The 18,871-nt window shown below is 42.1% G+C and overlaps 2 protein-coding genes across 2 annotated transcripts; one reads left to right on the forward strand and one right to left on the reverse strand.

Annotated features, from left to right (window-relative positions):
- The first annotated feature begins 647 nt into the window (after positions 1-647).
- cUnh1orf146 (chromosome Un C1orf146 homolog) lies at positions 648-2,744 on the forward strand. The gene is made up of 5 exons (XM_084164113.1): positions 648-808; positions 1,009-1,102; positions 1,505-1,676; positions 1,958-2,036; positions 2,339-2,744. The coding sequence occupies exons 1-5, from the start codon at positions 740-742 to the stop codon at positions 2,450-2,452; spliced, it is 528 nt and encodes a 175-aa protein (XP_084020239.1). The 5' UTR covers positions 648-739; the 3' UTR covers positions 2,453-2,744.
- A 46-nt stretch (positions 2,745-2,790) lies between these two features.
- On the reverse strand, positions 2,791-15,799 carry glmnb (glomulin, FKBP associated protein b; the record flags this gene model as incomplete). Its single annotated transcript, XM_084163880.1, has 18 exons — positions 2,791-2,911; positions 3,007-3,095; positions 3,245-3,380; positions 3,492-3,555; positions 4,903-5,012; positions 5,127-5,211; positions 5,477-5,550; positions 5,661-5,702; positions 5,804-5,893; positions 5,994-6,024; positions 6,123-6,176; positions 6,284-6,462; positions 6,637-6,739; positions 6,942-7,218; positions 11,695-11,803; positions 11,924-12,031; positions 15,379-15,573; positions 15,764-15,799. 18 exons carry the CDS (start codon positions 15,797-15,799, stop codon positions 2,810-2,812), a joined length of 1,884 nt encoding a protein of 627 aa, XP_084020006.1. The 3' UTR covers positions 2,791-2,809.
- Between the last annotated feature and the right edge of the window lie 3,072 nt (positions 15,800-18,871).

The following is an 18,871-nucleotide window of genomic DNA, read 5'->3' on the forward strand; positions in this document are numbered from 1 at the left end:
TTTCGATAAGAGGAACAGGAGCTCAAGCAGTATAACATTTTAGGTGCCGGAACTCAGCTCCAGTGAGCTCCTGCCCAAGTCAAGCACTGCCCCTTCATCACCTTCAGTTATATCCTTAATACTTAATGGACTGAGAGTTTAGACACAAATAAGCTGTTGTGCATGCAGACATTTTTGTATGTTTAACTGTTTACTTGGTGTTTGCAACCTTTAGAAAGAAGAACATAAAAAAAAAAAAGCAAATGTATTTCTCATGGCTCTCTACTCATGATGATGGTTAGACAGTGGAGTTTCACAGAAACTAGAGAACATGTTGGTCTGTTGGCTTTACATTCATTGTTGTGTATATGAAAATAAAAATGTTTGGTTCTAAATACAATGGTTTCATTTCTTCTTCTTTTTGTGATAGTTAAAATACAATAGTAGATCATAAAAATTAAATAAAGATAATTTGTGAAATTATATAGATTTGTATTGTACATGTCGGGTTAAAATTAGAGATACACTTCAAAAGGAATATTTGAGGATTTGTTACTCTACGTGAAATGAATTAAATAGCGTCACCTTTTGGGATCCAGTGACGTCATTGCTCACGCCTCCTTCGCATGCCTCCTTCATCTCGCTCGATTCCAGTCAATCATTAACAGTTCATTCGGGCAAAACAGACTTGTTTTGTTATCCAACTTCGCTCCCTATCTTATCTTGGTTGAATACAGTTAGCTACATACCACCACCTATAATGACGACCAACGGTAATGACAGGACAACTCAATGGAAAACAACAATTATAGTCAGCACATCACTTCAGGTAACGTTTAACACCACAAATGGCTAGCCAAAAAAGTTGCTAGCAAGCTAGCTTGGCCAGAAATTGACAGTTTCTGTTGTATAATTGAGTTCTTCCCGATATTGATATGAAGTCACAATATTGTCAATTTGATTATTACAGCTTATTAGATTTAATCATGACATTACCCATCTAAAACATTACCCATCTAAAACGCACAGAATCATGACACATCCAGGACGCTTCTTGCACAGCACCATCGGATCCGATTCTCAGACGCTGTCAATTCGGGGTCCTTTGTTTTCCCAATGTCAGGTAATCATCAGTTTGACATGACATTATTTGATTCATGCTTCAAAGGTATGGTATGTCTATACTAGAGATTGGTGTCTTTAGGCTATACAATTTCCAATGCCAAGAAGACCATTTCACAGTGTCACCTACCACCTGCTGTAAGGGGGTTTTCTGCCATACACACACTGACCCCTGGGCCTGTCATGACATCAGATACCTTTCAGCTAATGTGGTCATAACTTCAAAAACTGCAGGATTTTGCTCCTATTAAAAGGCTGCAGAAGACTTCCATCTGTTATTAGCTAGATATTTTGTGATAGTCCATTGGCTCCCTCATAATCTAGCAAATAAAGCACATAAACCCAAGGCCTATTGGCAAAACCAAAGTAGTGTTATAAATGAATGTATATGTGGGCTGTCCAGGTATTGCATTCCTCATAATAAACCCACAAGAACTACCAGAGAACCTTGAGGAAGCAGGACTGTTTGACAAGATCAAGAAGTTTGTGACGGTTCACCGCAATAGTTTCCTTCTCCTGCAAGCCCCTTTTTATGGGAAGAAGGAACTGGACATCATGTCACTGATACAGCACAGGTATAGTTATTTGTATTATACTTTAAAGCAGACAATCATTTTATTCCTGTCTGGAACGATTCTAACATGTGCAAATGTTGTACATTATAGGCCAATGTGGACTAGTGTAGTTTCACAGTAATGATCACTCCCAATCTAAATGATGATCCTACTGTACTGACCCAAATACATTCAAATGACTGTAGTAGTTTTTAATAATGGAACAATATTTCCGGTCACATTGATGTGTTAGTGCTGTGCTTTCATTGTGTGTAACTGAGGGATCCTGTGGTCTATTGCAGATTCCTTGGCAGCAATCTCAGAGTTCTACCTGTACGTAACAACACAGAGATAGTCAAGGGGATGCTGACTATAGCCAAAGTAAGGATGAAAGAAGACACCCCTAAGTCCTCACACATTATATTGACATGGATGATAAGTAATAATAATACTGAAAAACTAAAATAAAGATACTTGACATTAGTTGATACAAATATTGTTTATAACGATAAAGTTGATACAAAGTCAGGCTACTTTTCTTTGCTAGGTTTAACAGGGACAAGGCACATTAATAAACATTTCTGTCAATGTGCCAGATTTTTGCCAGCCAGCTAAAGTTGAAAGTTCATCATGTTTTCCCCCTGTGATAATGAAAGTGCATTATGGCTGATCTCATCTTCCAGGCCACCAGTAAGCCCCATGTTGACAGTGTGCGGGATCGGATGTCTCTGGCCAGGGCCCACATCATAGAGAGCAGCTCTGTCTGGGAGATGCTCAGGGATATTAAGCTGGGGTGAGCAGCTGGTGCAGAGTGGGGATGCCAGTTCCCCTCAAACCTACCTGTCCATGATAGGTTAGTGACACTAATGGCTGATTTATGCTAGGTCTGGCATCTACTGTGTTCACGGTCACAAGCAGAGAATGTCATTAACCCAACTGGCATGTGTTTAGTGTGCTTAATATACTCACTGCATCCAATCCTGTATCCAGCAGAATACTATTACTGTATAGATTCAGTAGAAAGTCAATTGAAAATCCAGCATTGCAAATAAGTGAAATGAGGCTTAAATAAAGAAAGCATTTTGTGTAGATTGTGTATTTATTATTAGCCTGAATTATCATTTTTAAAAGCATAAGACTCTGAGCCGTCTCTGTTAGACAGCAGTCCCAGTTTTCACTTTCTCCTCTGATATCTCCTCAATACGGATCACTAAACTCTCCATCAGGTCAAAGGTCACCAGAGCACACTGCAGTACCTGTGAAGTCCAAATAACTGTCAGTGCCAATTCAAATTATTAAATTCAATGTGACAAGCACGTAAAAACAGCTGTGGTAACGTGGCTGTAGTTACCTGATACTGCATCTCTGGGGTCATATCTGATACCTTCTCGTTCTTCACGGTCATAGTCTGAACTAATGCACCTCTAGCCTCTCTGGCTTCTGTTAGTGGATGAGAGTCACAATAATACATTGATTTCTGTACACAGTATAACACGTTGTACATTGTTCCCAGAATAATACACAGTATTTACATGTAATACATTTTAATAGATTAGAGTACTGCAGTGTAGAGAAATGTGCTTTCTTACCCTGTGCTTGAATCTTCTTGTCCTCTCTCATGTTCTTAACCTGCCCTGTGTAGTAGGCTCTAGAGAGGGCCAGACACACCCTCAGCATCTGCAGGTAGTCCTCTTCGATCTTGCACAGCTCCGGCCATATACTTGACTGAAAACATCAGCGTTAGGCCATCACCATGCTGTCTTGTCTTAAGCACGTCAACTGACTAGTAGCTAGGTTTAATATTCTGAGTTATATGAATGTGTCAAAAACACTCACAGTCTGCTGCCAGTCCATGTCTCGCATAAGCAGGTATCGTAACAGATTGAGAGACTCCATTACCCTAAGGTAGAGAACGACAAAGAATACTATACTGAACAAAAATATAAACGCAACATGCAACAATTTCAACAATTTTACTGAGTTACAGTTCATATAAGGAAATCAGTGTATTGAAATAAATAAATTAGGCCCTAATCTATGGATTTCACATGACTGGGAATACAGATATGCATCTGTTGGTCACAGATACCTTCTCGTCACAGATCTCGTCACGGTATCTCTGTGTATTCAAATTGCCATCGATAAAATGCAGTTGTGTTCGTTGTCCGTAGCTTATGCCTGCCCATACCATAACCCCTCCGCCACCATGGGGTGCTCTGTTCACAACGTTGACATCAGCAAACCGCTCGCCCACACAACGCCATACACGTGGTCTGAGGTTGTGAGGTGTTTGAACGTACTGCCAAATTCTCTAAAACGCGTTGGAGGTGGCTTATGGTAGAGAAATGAACATTAAATTCTCTGTCAACAGCTCTGGTGGAATTCCTGCCGGCAGCATGCCAATTGCACGCTCCCTCAAAACTGCACCTGTGTAATGATCATGCTGTTTAATCAGCTTCTTGATATGCCACAACTGTCAGGTGGATGGGTTATCTTGGCAATGGAGAAATGCTCACTAACAGGGATGTAAATATATTTGTGCACAACATTTTAGATAAATAAGCTTTTTGTGCGTATGGAACATTTCTGGGGTCTTTTATTTCAGCTCATGAAATATGGGACCAAAACCTTACATGTTGCATTTATATTTTTGTTCAGTATATATATATATATATATATATATATATATATATTATATTGTCTGTGTTTCAATCCGGCATTACAAGTTGACAACAGTCAGTTTATGTTGACCAATTTACTACTGTCTATGTTTTAAACTGGATGCAGAGTTGATTAATCAATTATATCTTGTTGGCTAAGAACGCTATCTCCATTGTTCGAAAGAAAGGGATTCTAGGAATGAAACCTGATCTTCATTAGAGAATAGATCTGTGCCGTAGTCCATGTTCCATCTGCCTTATGCTGGGCACCAGATATACGTGGCTAGAATATGCAGCTCTCTACTGCAGTATTAATGATGACCAGATAAGGGAACGCTCACAGTCACAGCTTGTAGAGGGGCAAGGCAGGCTCACCAGTCCAGGGCTAGTATTTTAGACTTGAGAGAGGTAGCAGGATTGCTTAGACAGACCCTATGGGCCAGTTTCCCAGATACAGATTAAGCCTAGTCCTAGAAAAAGTATGCACAATGCTCTCCATTGACAGTGTTTTTTTTTAGTCCAGGACTAGGTTTAATCTGTATCAGGTAACCGGCCCTAAATATAGGGAGAGGTCAAACGGTACTAACCTGTCCATACTGTTCAGCAGGTCTGTTTCGGGGCCCCGTGGGAAACACAGAACCAGTCTCAGTAGGGGAAGAACCTGGATCCCCACAAACCATTCACTCTCATGACCTGGCTAGAGATAACAAGGAGAATAACGCAATTACAGGTTGCACTGTATACACCTTTTCTAGTGCAATGAAGTGGAGCGACTGTCCTGTTTATCAAAATGTCATGTACTATATCTTACCTTCAAGGAGAGCTCAATCTGATTTTTGATGTTCTTTATAATGTAACCCTCTACTCCGGCATGGCGACTGGTTTTTATCATACACCTACGATAAGAAATCAGGATATTCAAGATTTCTTACCCCGTTTGTAATACCTTGTGGTCCTGCCCCCCCCCCCCCCCCCCCCGGGGGCACGTTTTGGTTTTTGCACTAGCACTACACAGCTGATTCAAATAAACAAAGCATGATGATGAGTTGGTTATTTAAATCAGCTGTGTAGTGCTAGGGGAAACTCTGTTCTTTAAATCCTATCTTATAGAGTACTACAGATCCATCCAGTGCAGACATACAGACTATACAGTATTCTCACCTGAAGAATTTGTGCTTAGCCTCAGGTCCCAATTTATCTATGAAGAGCTGGAACACTTTAAACCCTCGTTCTCTCTGGTAACAGGAGAAATTACTTATTAGGCTAACAGGTACACAGAACCAAAATTATTTGATTTAGTACAGTTTCAATGTGTTTTATTCATGCAGGAGTTTTATTCAATTACCAAACCCTGAATCGGACACACAGTCAGGATCTGCACCAAGTGCTGCATTTCCATACAACAACAAAAACACAAATCACAAATTATTATTATTACGTCTTACATATGCATCTGTTTAACTGCTTCTGGTATGTAGTCAGACTCACCTGTGGAACACTGTAAAATGACTTTAGGTCCAACAGCTCAACTGGGAGGCTGTTATCCTCCACTCTCTCCAAGCTTTTTGTATATAATTCCTGAGTGATAGAGAATGGAGAAGAATAGTTAGCAATACTTACTACTCAGAGAATTCACTCAATATAGTATTGGGAAGATTTGCAATCAATTTGTTCTTACCAGGCCTTTGAGTAGGAACGATTCTTCCTTTCTATTTTAGAAAAGAAAACCTCTTGTTTAGAGGAACACTGTATATCTTAAACCAAGGTTTTATTATCATGTAAGAACAGTATAGCTCTGAAAACATACCTACTCAGTAGGACGTCAATATATTCCATATTACACTGCAGGACAAACACAGGGCTGAGAGATCAACAAAATAATATTAATACTATGATATGTTTCAAACATAGTTATCACCCCATATCTTCAATGACACGGTTATTCAGAACCTTTCTACTGTGTTTCACCTGAAGACTGCTGGAAAGCTCTCAATGGTGATGAGCTGGACAAAGAGCAGGTATGCCAGACAGGCCCGTGACTCCTGGGCTTCAGTACTGTCTGTCAGGAGGTCAGACTTCTCCCTCTTCTTCAGAGCCTTGTAGAACAGGAGGCCTGGGAGAGGCTCCTGGATGGCTGGTAGGGTGGCCTAGGATCAAAAACACAATGTAGTCTTGTTTTAGCTAAGTTCATATTCAAATTGTCTCTACGAGGTTGATTGCCTTGCTGGGTAGTCTCGCTTACTAGCTGGGAGATGCAGTAGAAAAAAGAGCTAACCCTTAGTGTAGTGTGCAGAGCCACCAAGTAGGCCCAGATTACTTACCAGGATGTCTGTCGCAAAGTGCCATAGGGGAGACTGTTTATGGATGTCTATAGCCTGATCAAGCTGTGCCTGAAGGAGCGGCTCCCTCAAGCTCCCCATGCAGCTGTAGATAGAATAATAATATGCCTTACAGATCAACAAGCCGGTGCAGTATCTTCTACTCTCCTGATTATAACCCTACCAACAACTACATCTGATTGATAAATCTAGGAAAAAGTGCTCCTTTTACCAACATTCATATCCAACAAAGCACACAGACAGACAGACAGACAGGCAGGCAGGCAGGCAGGCAGACATACACCTACAACTTAAGAAGCTCAGTCTTTAGCTGATTGTCTGAAGCAGTGCCACCATCCTCGCTGTTGTCCTTCCTCTTCACCTCCTCCACGAATGGCTCCATGAACCTGGCCAGGGCTGAGCAGCAACGACACAGACCGTAGGCATCCTCCACTTCTTGCTCCTTGGTGTAAGGCACTGGCAGCCTGGACACCTGCTTCTGTAGGGCAGCCAGAGCCAGACCTACCCAGGGAGCCTTCTCCTCACCCAGACGCAGCAGCACTAGGAGAGGGAAGGAGACATTTAAAAGTCAACAACATGAATAGCACTAGAAGAGGCAAGGATACGTTTTTTTAAGTAATTGAAGCAATGCATTATGTATAGGTTCTTTTACTGCATTCTGACTTGTTTTGAGGGAATTTATTAATAAATATTTGGAAAGGAATGTATGAAAATGGCTCTCTACTGTCATTCAATCAATTACAATAAAAATGTGGGTTATCTAAGTCCAATTAAGAAATCTTATTAAATCGCTTCAACAGAATCTGGATTAACCTAAAGCATCTAGCATTGAAAAAATACTGAAAGAAGCTGCAACCAAAGAAGTTGATTGCCAAGTTACAGTGCCTTTGGAAAGTATTCAGACCCCTTGACTTTTTCCACATTTTGTTACGTTACAGCCTTATTCTAAAATTGATTAAATTGTTTTTTTCCCTCATCAATCTACACACAATACCCCATAATGACAAAGCAAAAACAAGTTTGTAGAAATGTTTGCTAATTTATTAAAAAAAATATATGTAAAACATTATTACATATACATAAGTATTCAGACCCTTTACTCAGTACTTTGTTGAAGCACCTTTGGCAGCTATTACAGCATCGAGTCTTCTTGGGTATGACGCTACAAGCTTGGCACACCTGTATTTGGGGAGTTTCTCCCATTCTTCTCTGCAGATCTTCTCAAGCTCTGTCAGGTTAGATGGGGAGCGTTGCTGCACAGCTATTTTCAGGTCTCTCCAGAGATGTTCGATCGGGTTAAAGTCCAGGCTCTGGCTTGGCCACTCAAGGACATTCAGAGACTTGTCCCGAAGCCACTCCTGCGTTGTCTTGGCTGTGTGCTTAGGGTCGTTGTCCTGTTGTAAGGTGAACCTTCGCCCCAGTCTAAGGTCCTGAGCGCTCTGGAGCAGGTTTTCATCAAGGATCTCTCTGTTCTTTGCTCCGTTCATCTTTGCCTCGATCCTGACAAGTCTCCCAGTCCCTGCCTCTGAAAAACATCCCCACAGCATGATGCTGCCACAACCATGCTTCACCGTAGGGATGGTGACAGGTTTCCTCCAGACGTGACACTTGGCATTCAGGCCAAAGAGTTCAATCTTGGTTTCATCAGACCAGAGAATCTTGTTTGTGCCTTTTACTGAGGAGTGGCTTCCATCTGGCCACTCTACCATAAAGGCCTGATTGGTGGAGTGCTGCAGAGATGGTTGTCCTTCTGGAAGGTTCTCCCATCTCCACAAAGGAACTCTAGAGCTCTGTCAGAGTGACCATCGGGTTCTTGGTCACCTCCCTGACCAAGGCCATTCTCCCCCCGATTGCTCAGTTTGGCCGGGTGGCCAGCTCTAGGAAGAGTCTTGGTGATTCCAAACTTCTTCCATTTAAGAATGATGGAGGCCACTGTGTTCTTGGGGACCTTCAATGATGCAGAAATGTTTTGGTACCCTTCCCCAGATCTGTGCCTCGACACAATCCTGTCTCGGAGCTCTACGGACAATTCCTTCAACCTCATGGCTTGGTTTTTGCTCTGACATGCACTGTCAACTGTAGGACCTTAAATAGACAGGTGTGTGCATTTCCAAATCATGTCCAATCAATTGAATTTACCACAGGTAGACTCCAATCAAGTTGTAGAAACATCTCAAGGATGATCAATGGAAACAGGATGCACCTGAGCTCAATTTCGAGTCTCATAGTAAAGGGTCTGAATACTTATGTAAATAAGGTATTTCTGTTTTTATTTTGAATAAATTAGCAAAAATGTCTAAACGAGTTATTGCTTTATCATTATGGGGTATTGTATGACGATTGCTGAGGATTTTTATTTATTTAATCCATTTTTGAATAAGGCTGTAACGTAACAAAATGTGGAAAAAGTCAAGGGGTCTGAATACTTTCCGAAGGCACTGTATATCAAGGGTTGACTGAATTTCTACCTGATAGCTCAGAACCTATAAGGTAAAAATGGGAAACAGATCTCAAAGAAGAAATTGATGAGAACTATTGGTCACAGATATGTGAAAATTTTTATATTTGCTCCTACAACCTTAGACATAAATTATTGCAATTCAAGATAATCCATAGGATTTACTACACTCCTGCCAGAATGCATGTAATGTACCCAGAAATGTCATATCGCTGTTGGAGATGCAAAAAACTCAAAGGAACCCTATTACATATGCTGTGGTCCTGTGAGAAATTGACACCATTTTGGGATAATGTCTGTGCTATCATATCATTGTGTCAAGGAATTTATATCCATCCATCTCCACGGTTATGACTCTTCGGAAATGTCAATATTCTTGACCAATATCAAAGAACGTTTTGTAACTTACACTACTGTTCAAAAGTTTGGGGTCACTTAGAAATGTCCTTGTTTTTGAAAGAAAAGCAAATTTTTTGTCCATTAAAATAACATCAAATTGATCAGAAATACAGTGTAGACATTGTTAATGTTGTAAATGGCTATTGTAGCTGGAAACGGCAGATTTTTAATGGAATATCTACATAGGCGTACAGAGGCCCATTATCAGCAACCATCAGTCCTGTGTTCCAATGGCACGTTGTGTTTGCTAATCCAAGTTTATCATTTTAAAAGGCTAATTGATCATTATAAAACACTTTTGCAATGATGTTAGCACAGCTGAAAACTGTTGTGCTGATTAAAGAAGCAATAAAACTGGCCTTCTTGAGACTAGTTGAGTATCTGGAGCATCAGCAATTGTGGGTTCGATTACAGGCTCAAAATGGCCAGAAACAAATAACTTTCTTATGAAACTCATCAGTCTATTCTTGTTCTGAGAAATGAAGGCTATTCTATGCGAGAAATTGCCAAGAAACTGAAGATCTCGTACAACGCTGTGTACTACTTCCTTCACAGAACTGCCCATCTTTTATTTTTATTGGCCAGTCTGAGATATGGCTTTTTCGTTGCAACTCTGCCTAGAAGGTCAGCATCCCGGAGTCACCTCTTCACTGTTGACATTGAGACTGGTGTTTTGCGGGTACTATTTAATGAAGCTGCCAGTTGAGGACCTGTGAGTCGTCTGTTTCTCAAACTAGACACTCTAATGTATTTGTCCTCTTGCTCAGTTGTGCACCGGGCCTCCCACTCCTCTTTCTATTCTGGTTAGAGGCAGTTTGCACTGTTCTGTGAAGGGAGTAGTACACAGCGTTGTACGAGATCTTCAGTTTCTTGGCAATTTCTCAGAACAAGAATAGACTGACGAGTTTCAGAAGAAAGTTATTTGTTTCTGGCCATTTTGAGCCTGTAATCGAACCCTCAATTGCTGATGCTCCAGATACTCAACTAGTCTCAAGAAGGCCAGTTTTATTGCTTCTTTAATCAGCACAACAGTTTTCAGCTGTGCTAACATAATTGCAAAAGGGTTTTCTAATGATCAATTAGCCTTTTAAAATGATAAACTTGGATTAGCAAACACAACGTGCCATTGGAACACAGTTGAATTTGATGTCATTTTAATGGACAAAAAAATTGCTTTTCTTTTGAAAACAAGGACATTTCTAAGTGACCCAAACTTTTGAATGGTAGTGTAGGTCTAATTGCTGCAAAAATATGTATAGCTATCAATTGGAAAGCATCATACTCACTCAACGTCAATAACGAACTGGAGGGCTGAACTATGTAGTTACATTCCATTAGATTATGTGTTTTATAAAATTAAGCCAAAAAAAAAAGACATGTTTGATAAAATCTAGAAACCATACATTGGTCATCTTGAGGAGTGTAAGATTTCCCAACAGACATAATTGTGTTTGAATTTGATATGTATATGTGTATTGAAAGGGAAGGCTACTGTGTTTTTGTAGGTTCATGGACAGTTGTGGGCATGTTGGGGTGTGTATTGGCTGTGGTGGTTGTGTTGTTTTTGTGTTCTGTTTGTTTGTTTGTTTATACATCTTTTTTTTAAATCGGGAGAAAAAAATGAAAGTAAATGTCATCAAAATGAAGTTACAGTAAGTGTCCAGTAGAGGGCAGCAAACAACATCTGCAGGAGATAGCCTTCACAATTCACCGTGTTACCTGTAGCAGCTATAAATCAAATCAAATCAAATTGTATTTGTCACATACACGTGTTTAGCAGCTGTTATAGCGGGTGTAGCGAAATGCTTGTGCTTCTAGCTCCGACAGTGCAGTAATATCTAACAAGTAATATCTAACAATTTCACAACATATACCCAATACACACAAGACTTGTAAGGAATGGAATTTAAGAAAATATACATATGTGGACAAGCAATGACAGAGCGGCATGGACTAAGATACAGTAGAATATTATAGAATAGAATGCAGTATATACATATGAGATGAGTAGTGCAAGATATGTAAACTTTATTAAATTGACTAGTGTTCCATTTCTTAAAGGAACACTAGTCACTTTAATAACGCTTACATATCTTGCACTACTCATCTCATATGTATATACTGCATTCTATTCTATAATATTCTACTGTATCTTTACTAGTTATACCACTGCTCAGTATTACCTGTCTGAAGATGGGGGGCCATAAGTACGATGGTATCAGCGATGAGGTCCGGATGAAGGTCATCCACTTGGCCGAGAAAAATCAGCATGAGTTCCATCGGGCTGCATGTCTGAGAGAGCAGATTTATACATTACTGTTAACTCTGATGCCATGCCATGTGAATCTACCCACTGTTTAGCCTCCTGCCAGCCACTTCTGTCAAAGGTCATTCATAGTGTTTATAGTTTACCTTGGCCAGGTGTGTGATAACGGCCTGACAGGTAAAGGAACTCTTCTTCTTCAGTACCTCGGCCACCAGGGAAGCCAGAAGGCCACAGCCCATAGACTCCACTATACCCTGGGTCAGATAAAATAACCAGAAACTTCTGAGTCATGTTGTGTCTACTTTTTACATTTACAAAGAATGCTGCAACAGTTGCACAAGTTTATGGGGTGGCATACAAATTGTTGGTTGAATGTGGGCTCTCTTGATTATGACCACCTTGACTACCCCCTCAATTCGATCAATAAGTTGACGTCCTTGCGAGGTAGCTACAGACCCTTTTATGACTCCATGACGTCCTTGCAGGGTAGCTATAGACCCTTTTATGACCATCAAAATGAACTACATTTCCCTTACATGTTCTCATTTTAAAGTATGATATAATATTAAAATATAATATTAAGAAAGTCTCGAGGTTTTGCTCGCCTGAGGTAGAGTATCTCATGATAAGCTGTAGACCACACTATTTACCAAGAGAGTTTTCATCTATATTTTTCGTAGCTGTCTATTTACCACCACAAACCGATGCTGGCACTAAGACCGCACTCAATGAGCTGTATAAGGCCATAAGCAAACAGGAAAACGCTCATCCAGAGGCAGCGCTCCTAGTGGCCGGGGACTTTAATGCAGGGAAACTTAAATCAGTTTTACCTAATTTCTACCAGCATGTTAAATGTGCAACCAGAGGGAAAAAAAACTCTAGACCACCTTTACACCACACATAGAGACGCGTACGAAGCTCTCCCTCGCCCTCCATTTGGCAAATCTGACCACAATTCTATCCTCCTGATTCCTGCTTACAAGCAAAAACTAAAGCAGGAAGCACCAGTGACTCAGTCAATAAAGAAGGGGTCAGATGAAGCAGATGCTAAGATAGAGGACTGTTTTGCTAGCACAGACTGGAATATGTTCCGTGATTTTTCTGATGGCATTGAGAAGTACACCATATCAGTCACTGGCTTCATCAATAAGTGCATTGATGACGTCGTCCCCACAGTGACCATACGTACATACCCCAACCAGAAACCATGGATTACAGGCAACATCCGCATTGCGCTAAAGGGTAGAGCTGCTGCTTTCAAGGAGCGGGACTCTAACCTGGACACTTATAAGAAATCCCGCTATGCCCTCCGACTAACCATCAAACAGGCAAAGCGTCAATACAGGACTAAGATTGAATCGTACTACACCAGCTCCGACGCTTGTCGGATGTGGCAGGGCTTGCAAACTATTACAGACTACAAAGGGAAGCACAGCTGCGAGCTGCCCAGTGACACAAGCCTACCAGACAAGCTAAATTACTTCTACGCTCGCTTCGAGGCAAGCAACACTGAAGCATGCATGAGAGCATCAGCTGTTCCGGACGACTGTGTGATCACGCTCTCCATAGCCGATGTGAGTAAGACCTTTAAACAGTTAAACATTCACAAGGCTGCAGGGCCAGACGGATTACCAGGACGTGTACTCCGAGCATGCGCTGATCAACTTGCAAGTGTCTTCACTGACATTTTCAACCTGTCCCTGAATGAGTCTGGAATACCAACATGTTTCAAGCATGTTCCCTGTGCCCAAGAACACTAAGGTAACCTGCCTAAATGACTACAGACCCGTAGCACTCACGTCTATAGCCATGAAGTGCTTTGAAAGGCTGGTCATGGCTCACATCAACACCATTATCCCAGAAACCCTAGACCCACTGCAATTTGCATACCGCCCCAACTGATCCACAGATGATGCAATCTCTAAAGCACTCCACACTGCCCTTTCCCACCTGGACAAAAGGAACACCTACGTGAGAATGTTATTCATTGACTACAGCTCAGCGTTCAACACCATAGTGCCCTCGAAGCTCATCACTAAGCTAAGGACCCAGGGACTAAACTCCTCCCTCTGCAACTGGATCCTGGACTTCCTGACGGGCCGCCCCCAGGTGGTAAGGGTAGGTAACAACACATCTGCCACTCTGATCCTCAACATGGGGGCCCCTCAGGGGTGCGTGCTCAGTCCCCTCCTGTACTCCCTGTTCACCCATGACTGCATGACCAGGCATGACTCCAACACCATCATTAAGTTTGCCGACAACACAACAGTGGTAGGCCTGATCACCAACAACGATGAGACAGCCTATAGGGAGGAGGTCAGAGACCTAGCCGTGTGGTGCCAAGAGAACAACCTCTCCATTAACGTGATCAAGACAAAGGAGATTATTGTGGACTACAGGAAAAGGAGGACCGAGCATGCCCCCATTCTCATCGACGTGGCTGTAGTGGAGCAGATTGAGAGCTTCAAGTTTCTTGGTGTCCACATCACCAACAAACTATCATGGTCCAAACACACCAAGACAGTCGTGAAGAGGGCACGAAAAAGCCTATTCCCCTTCAGGAGACTGAAAGGATTTGGCATGGGTCCTCAGATCCTCAGAAGGTTCTAAAGCTGCACCATCGAGAGCATCCTGACTGGTTGCATCACTGCCTGGTATGGCAACTGCTGCTCTTTAATTATTATTATTTGTTATTTATTTAAACATTTTTACATATCTATTTTTTAGTTAACACTTATTTTTCTTAAAACTGCATTGTTGGTTAAGGGCTTGTAAGTAAGTAATTTCACTGTAAGGTCTACACCTGTTGTATTCGGCGCATGTGACAAATAAAATGTGATTTGATTTGATAATCCTTGACGTCCAAGTTGAAGGCTTTCTCACAGATTTCTCATTTATGAGTCAATTCAATTTCTCCCAGCCAGAAACCTCCTGAGGCTCCTTTAGCTGCTGAAAGACTTAGAAAAACCACCCTGACACATGCTCCTGTAAGTGTAGGGTGTAGAGCAAAAGAAGGCGTGGGGAGGTGGGACAACCAAGGGCACTTAGGGAAGAGCCTTTCCAAACAGGGTCACCATCACTGGAGCGAGAAATCTGACTGGATATCGGCTGGTTCAGTTCTCACACCTTCAGGTCAACAGCCCACCAACAAGCTCTGGGTAGTGGCAGAGAGGCGATCGTTATTTTATGTATACATCCCAAATGTCACCCTATTCCCAACATAATGCACTACTTTTTACCAGGGCCCTGGTCAAAAGTAGTGCATTATGTAGGGAATAGGGTGCCATTTGGGATGCAAACTATATGTCCATGATGGCAAAGTGGCTGTGAAAGTGTACTGTTAGCTGTAGTAGTAGACTTGCTGATGTTGTCACAGAGGAGACTGGAGTGTGACTGTGTCTGTCTTCACTATTATCGGCCTCTGGGACTCTGGAATCTACTACACTACACTGTCAATGTGTAGAAATGTGTCAAACACAAGGTATATTTTACAACAATTTTCACAAATGGAGCAGTGTAAAAGCACCCAATGTCCTCCCTGTTCACTCTGTAACAGTAAGGTGTGATTCATCTTAGGATATCTGTGAATTTAATTACTCACTTGGCGGAGCATGAGAGGGGGTTTCATAGGAGGGCTTGTGAATGTGATGGTGATCGATGCATTTACCTTGTTCTTCTCATCCTGAATGAAGTCTAGCAGTTGTGTCGTGTCACCCTGATTAATACACATCAATCCAGCATTCTGGAACAGTTCATGGTCCTCTGGCCTTAAACCATCTTCCACCACGGCTTCTCGCTGTAGAGAAACAAAATGCCAACTGACACCACACCACTCACAGAGACAGCTAGTTCAAAGTAATAATTCTGACAGTATTATGCATCTGATTAGTCATATTATTGTAGAAAATGTAATATCAATCATATTATTATAAGCATAGCTAGTTGTTATCATTCTGGTATGAGCCACTGTTAGCATGTTAGCTTACCCATCTCTGGATGACGTCCTGCAGCTGACCAGCCATCCTCAGCGTTTGTCTTGGCTAACAATCCTGGAGGGGTCCAAAAAATAAGAGTGTGAATATTCAGAATATAGAAGAAATACTGATAATATCTCAATTACTGCCAAAAATAGGACACCGGATAGTTACTGTTGCGGTTTGAAATGACTAGCGGTGGAGGTAGAGGTGGACTGTCCAGAGCCCTCAGTCAGTAAACCTCTTATCAAGCTCTATGTGCCTGAGCTATAATAGGATTAAAGCAGTTCTACATGGTCACGGCAGGCAACAGAACTGTCTGGAAGGCTCTAGCTGAGTCGAGGGAGACTCAATCAATCTTAAACCGCTAGAACTAACTGCATGCTGGTGGTCTGGGTTTGTTTTATTTTATTTTAATGAACCACAAACATAGGCTCCTGTAGGGAAGTAAAGTTAATATATTGTACATCAAATGCATAACAGACTCTGTGTACTCTAAGAACCAGTACTGAGCACTGGCCTAAACTGTATCAGCTTGCTGCGACAGACAGACAGACAGACAGACAGACAGACAGACAGACAGACAGACAGACAGACAGACAGACAGACAGAAACATACACACACACACACACACACACACACACACACAGATGTAGCTACTTGAGGAGCAGCTCTCCTAGGTCTTGATTTGAGATAAATAGTTAGGGTTAGCCAGGAGCATGTTTGAACGGTAGGATTTAGCCAGCAGCTGCTGGTTAGGATAGGTTTGCTCTCTGTATTGCGCCGTGATGAAAGCAAAGCCCTGAACAAAAGGCACAAAGCAAATACACGCAGAGACAGTCAACAGGGCCTCTGTGTGCTGTGTTGACTCTGATTTAGTCATCTTTAATTGGAGACTGATGATTGTTGTGACGGTTACTTGTAGCCTACTGTATGTCAAAGCTGCTTACAACAATAAATGAAAAATCTCTGTGTAGGTCTAAGAAATATCTGGAAAGGAGAGGGGAAAGAGAGAATTCTAAAATAATCAGTTGTAGAGGATAACTTTATAAAAGAAAGTAGCACATATTGTTCATGCACTGTACTCACTTGAAATCAAAGACAACCACAATGATACATTGGGTCGTTCGTTTTCACTACACAACTGAGACAGCCAAATACTTCTATTATGTATACAGTGCATTTGGAAAGTATTCAGACCCCTTGACTTTTTTCACATTTTGTTACGTTACAGCCTTATTCTAAAATGGATTAAATTGACAAAGCAAAAACCGTTTTTTGCAACAACAAAAAAAGAAGACATTTACATAAGTATTCAGACCTTTTACTCTGTACTTCGTTGAAGCACCTTTGGTAGCGATTACAACCTTGAGTCTTCTTGGGTATGACTCTAAAAGCTTGGCACACCTGTATTTTGGAGTTTCTCCCATTCTTCTCTGCAGATCCTCTCAAGCTCTGTCAGGTTGGATGGGGAGCATCTCCAGAGATGTTCGATCGGGTTCAAGTCCAGTCTCTGGCTGGGCCACTCAAGCACATTCAGAGACTTGTCCCAAAGCCACTCCTGCATTGTCTTGGCTGTGTGCTTAGGGTCGTTGTCCTGTTGGAAGGTGAAACTTCGCCCCTGTCTCGTGTCCTGAGCGCTCTGGAGCTGGTTTTCATCAAGGATCTCTCTGTACTTTGCTCCATTCATCTTTGCCTCGATCCTGACTAGTCTCCTAGTCCTTGCCACTGAAAAACATCCCCACAGCATGATGCTGCCACGACCATGCTTCACCGTAGGGATGGTGCCAGGTTTCCTCCAGACGTGACGCTTGGCATTCAGGCCAAAGAGTTCAATCTTGGTTTCATCAAATCAAATCAAATTTTATTGGCCACATGCGCCGAATACAACAGGTGTAGACATAACAGTAAAATGCTTACTTACAGCCCTTAACCAACAATGCATTACTTTTTTTATAAAAGTAAAATAAAACAACAAAAAAGTGTTGAGAAAAAAAGAGCAGAAGTAAAATAAAATAACAGTAGGGAGGCTATATATACAGGGGGGTACCGGTGCAGAGTCAATGTGCGGGAGCACCGGCTAGTTGAGGTAGTTGAGGTAATATGTACATGTGGGTAGAGTTAAAGTGACTATGCATAAATAATTAACAGAGTAGCAGCAGCGTAAAAAGATGATGGGGTGGGGGTGGGGGTGGGGGGGGCAGTGCAACTAGTTTGGGTAGCCATGATTAGCTGTTCAGGAGTCTTATGGCTTGGGGGTAGAAGCTGTTGAGAAGTATTTTGGACCTAGACTTGGCACTCCGGTACCGCTTGCCGTGCGGTAGCAGAGAGAACAGCCTATGACTAGGGTGGCTGGAGTCTTTGACAATTTTGAGGGCCTTCCTCTGACACCGCCTGGTATAGAGGTCCTGGATGGCAGGAAGCTTGGCCCCAGTGATGTACTGGGCCGTACACACTACCCTCTGTAGTGCCTTGCGGTCGGAGGTCGAGCAGTTGCCATACCAGGCAGTGATGCAACCAGTCAGGATGCTCTCGATGGTGCAGCTGTAGAATTTTTTGAGGATCTGAGGACCCATGCCAAATCTTTTCAGTCTCCTGAGGGGGAATAGGCTTTGTCGTGCCCTCTTCATGACTGTCTTGGTGTGTTTGGACCATGATAGTTTGTTGGTGATGTGGACACCAAGGAACTTGAAGCTCTCAACCTGTTCCACTACAGCCCCGTCGATGAGAATGGGGGCGTGCTCAGTCCTCTTTTTTTCCCCTGTAGTCCACAATCATCTCCTTTGTCTTGGTCACGTTGAGGGAGAGGTTGTTACCAGAGAATGTTGTTTCTCATGGTCTGAGAGTCTTTAGGTGCCTTTTTGGCAAACTCCAAGCAGGCTGTCATGTGACTTTTACTGAGCAGTGGCTTCTGTCTTGCCACTCTACCATAAAGGCCTGATTGGTGGAGTGCTGCAGAGATGGTTGTTCTTCTGGAAGGTTCTCCCATCTCCAGAGAGGAGAGTGACCATTGCTGTCAGAGTGACCATCGGGTTCTTGATCACCTCCCTGACCAAGGCCCTTCTCCCACGATTTCTCAGTTTGTCCAACTCTAGGAAGAGTCTTGGTGGTTCCAAACT

The sequence above is a fragment of the Coregonus lavaretus genome, assembly GCF_964263955.1.
Source record: "Coregonus lavaretus genome assembly, chromosome: 6".
Lineage (NCBI taxonomy): Eukaryota > Metazoa > Chordata > Actinopteri > Salmoniformes > Salmonidae > Coregonus > Coregonus lavaretus.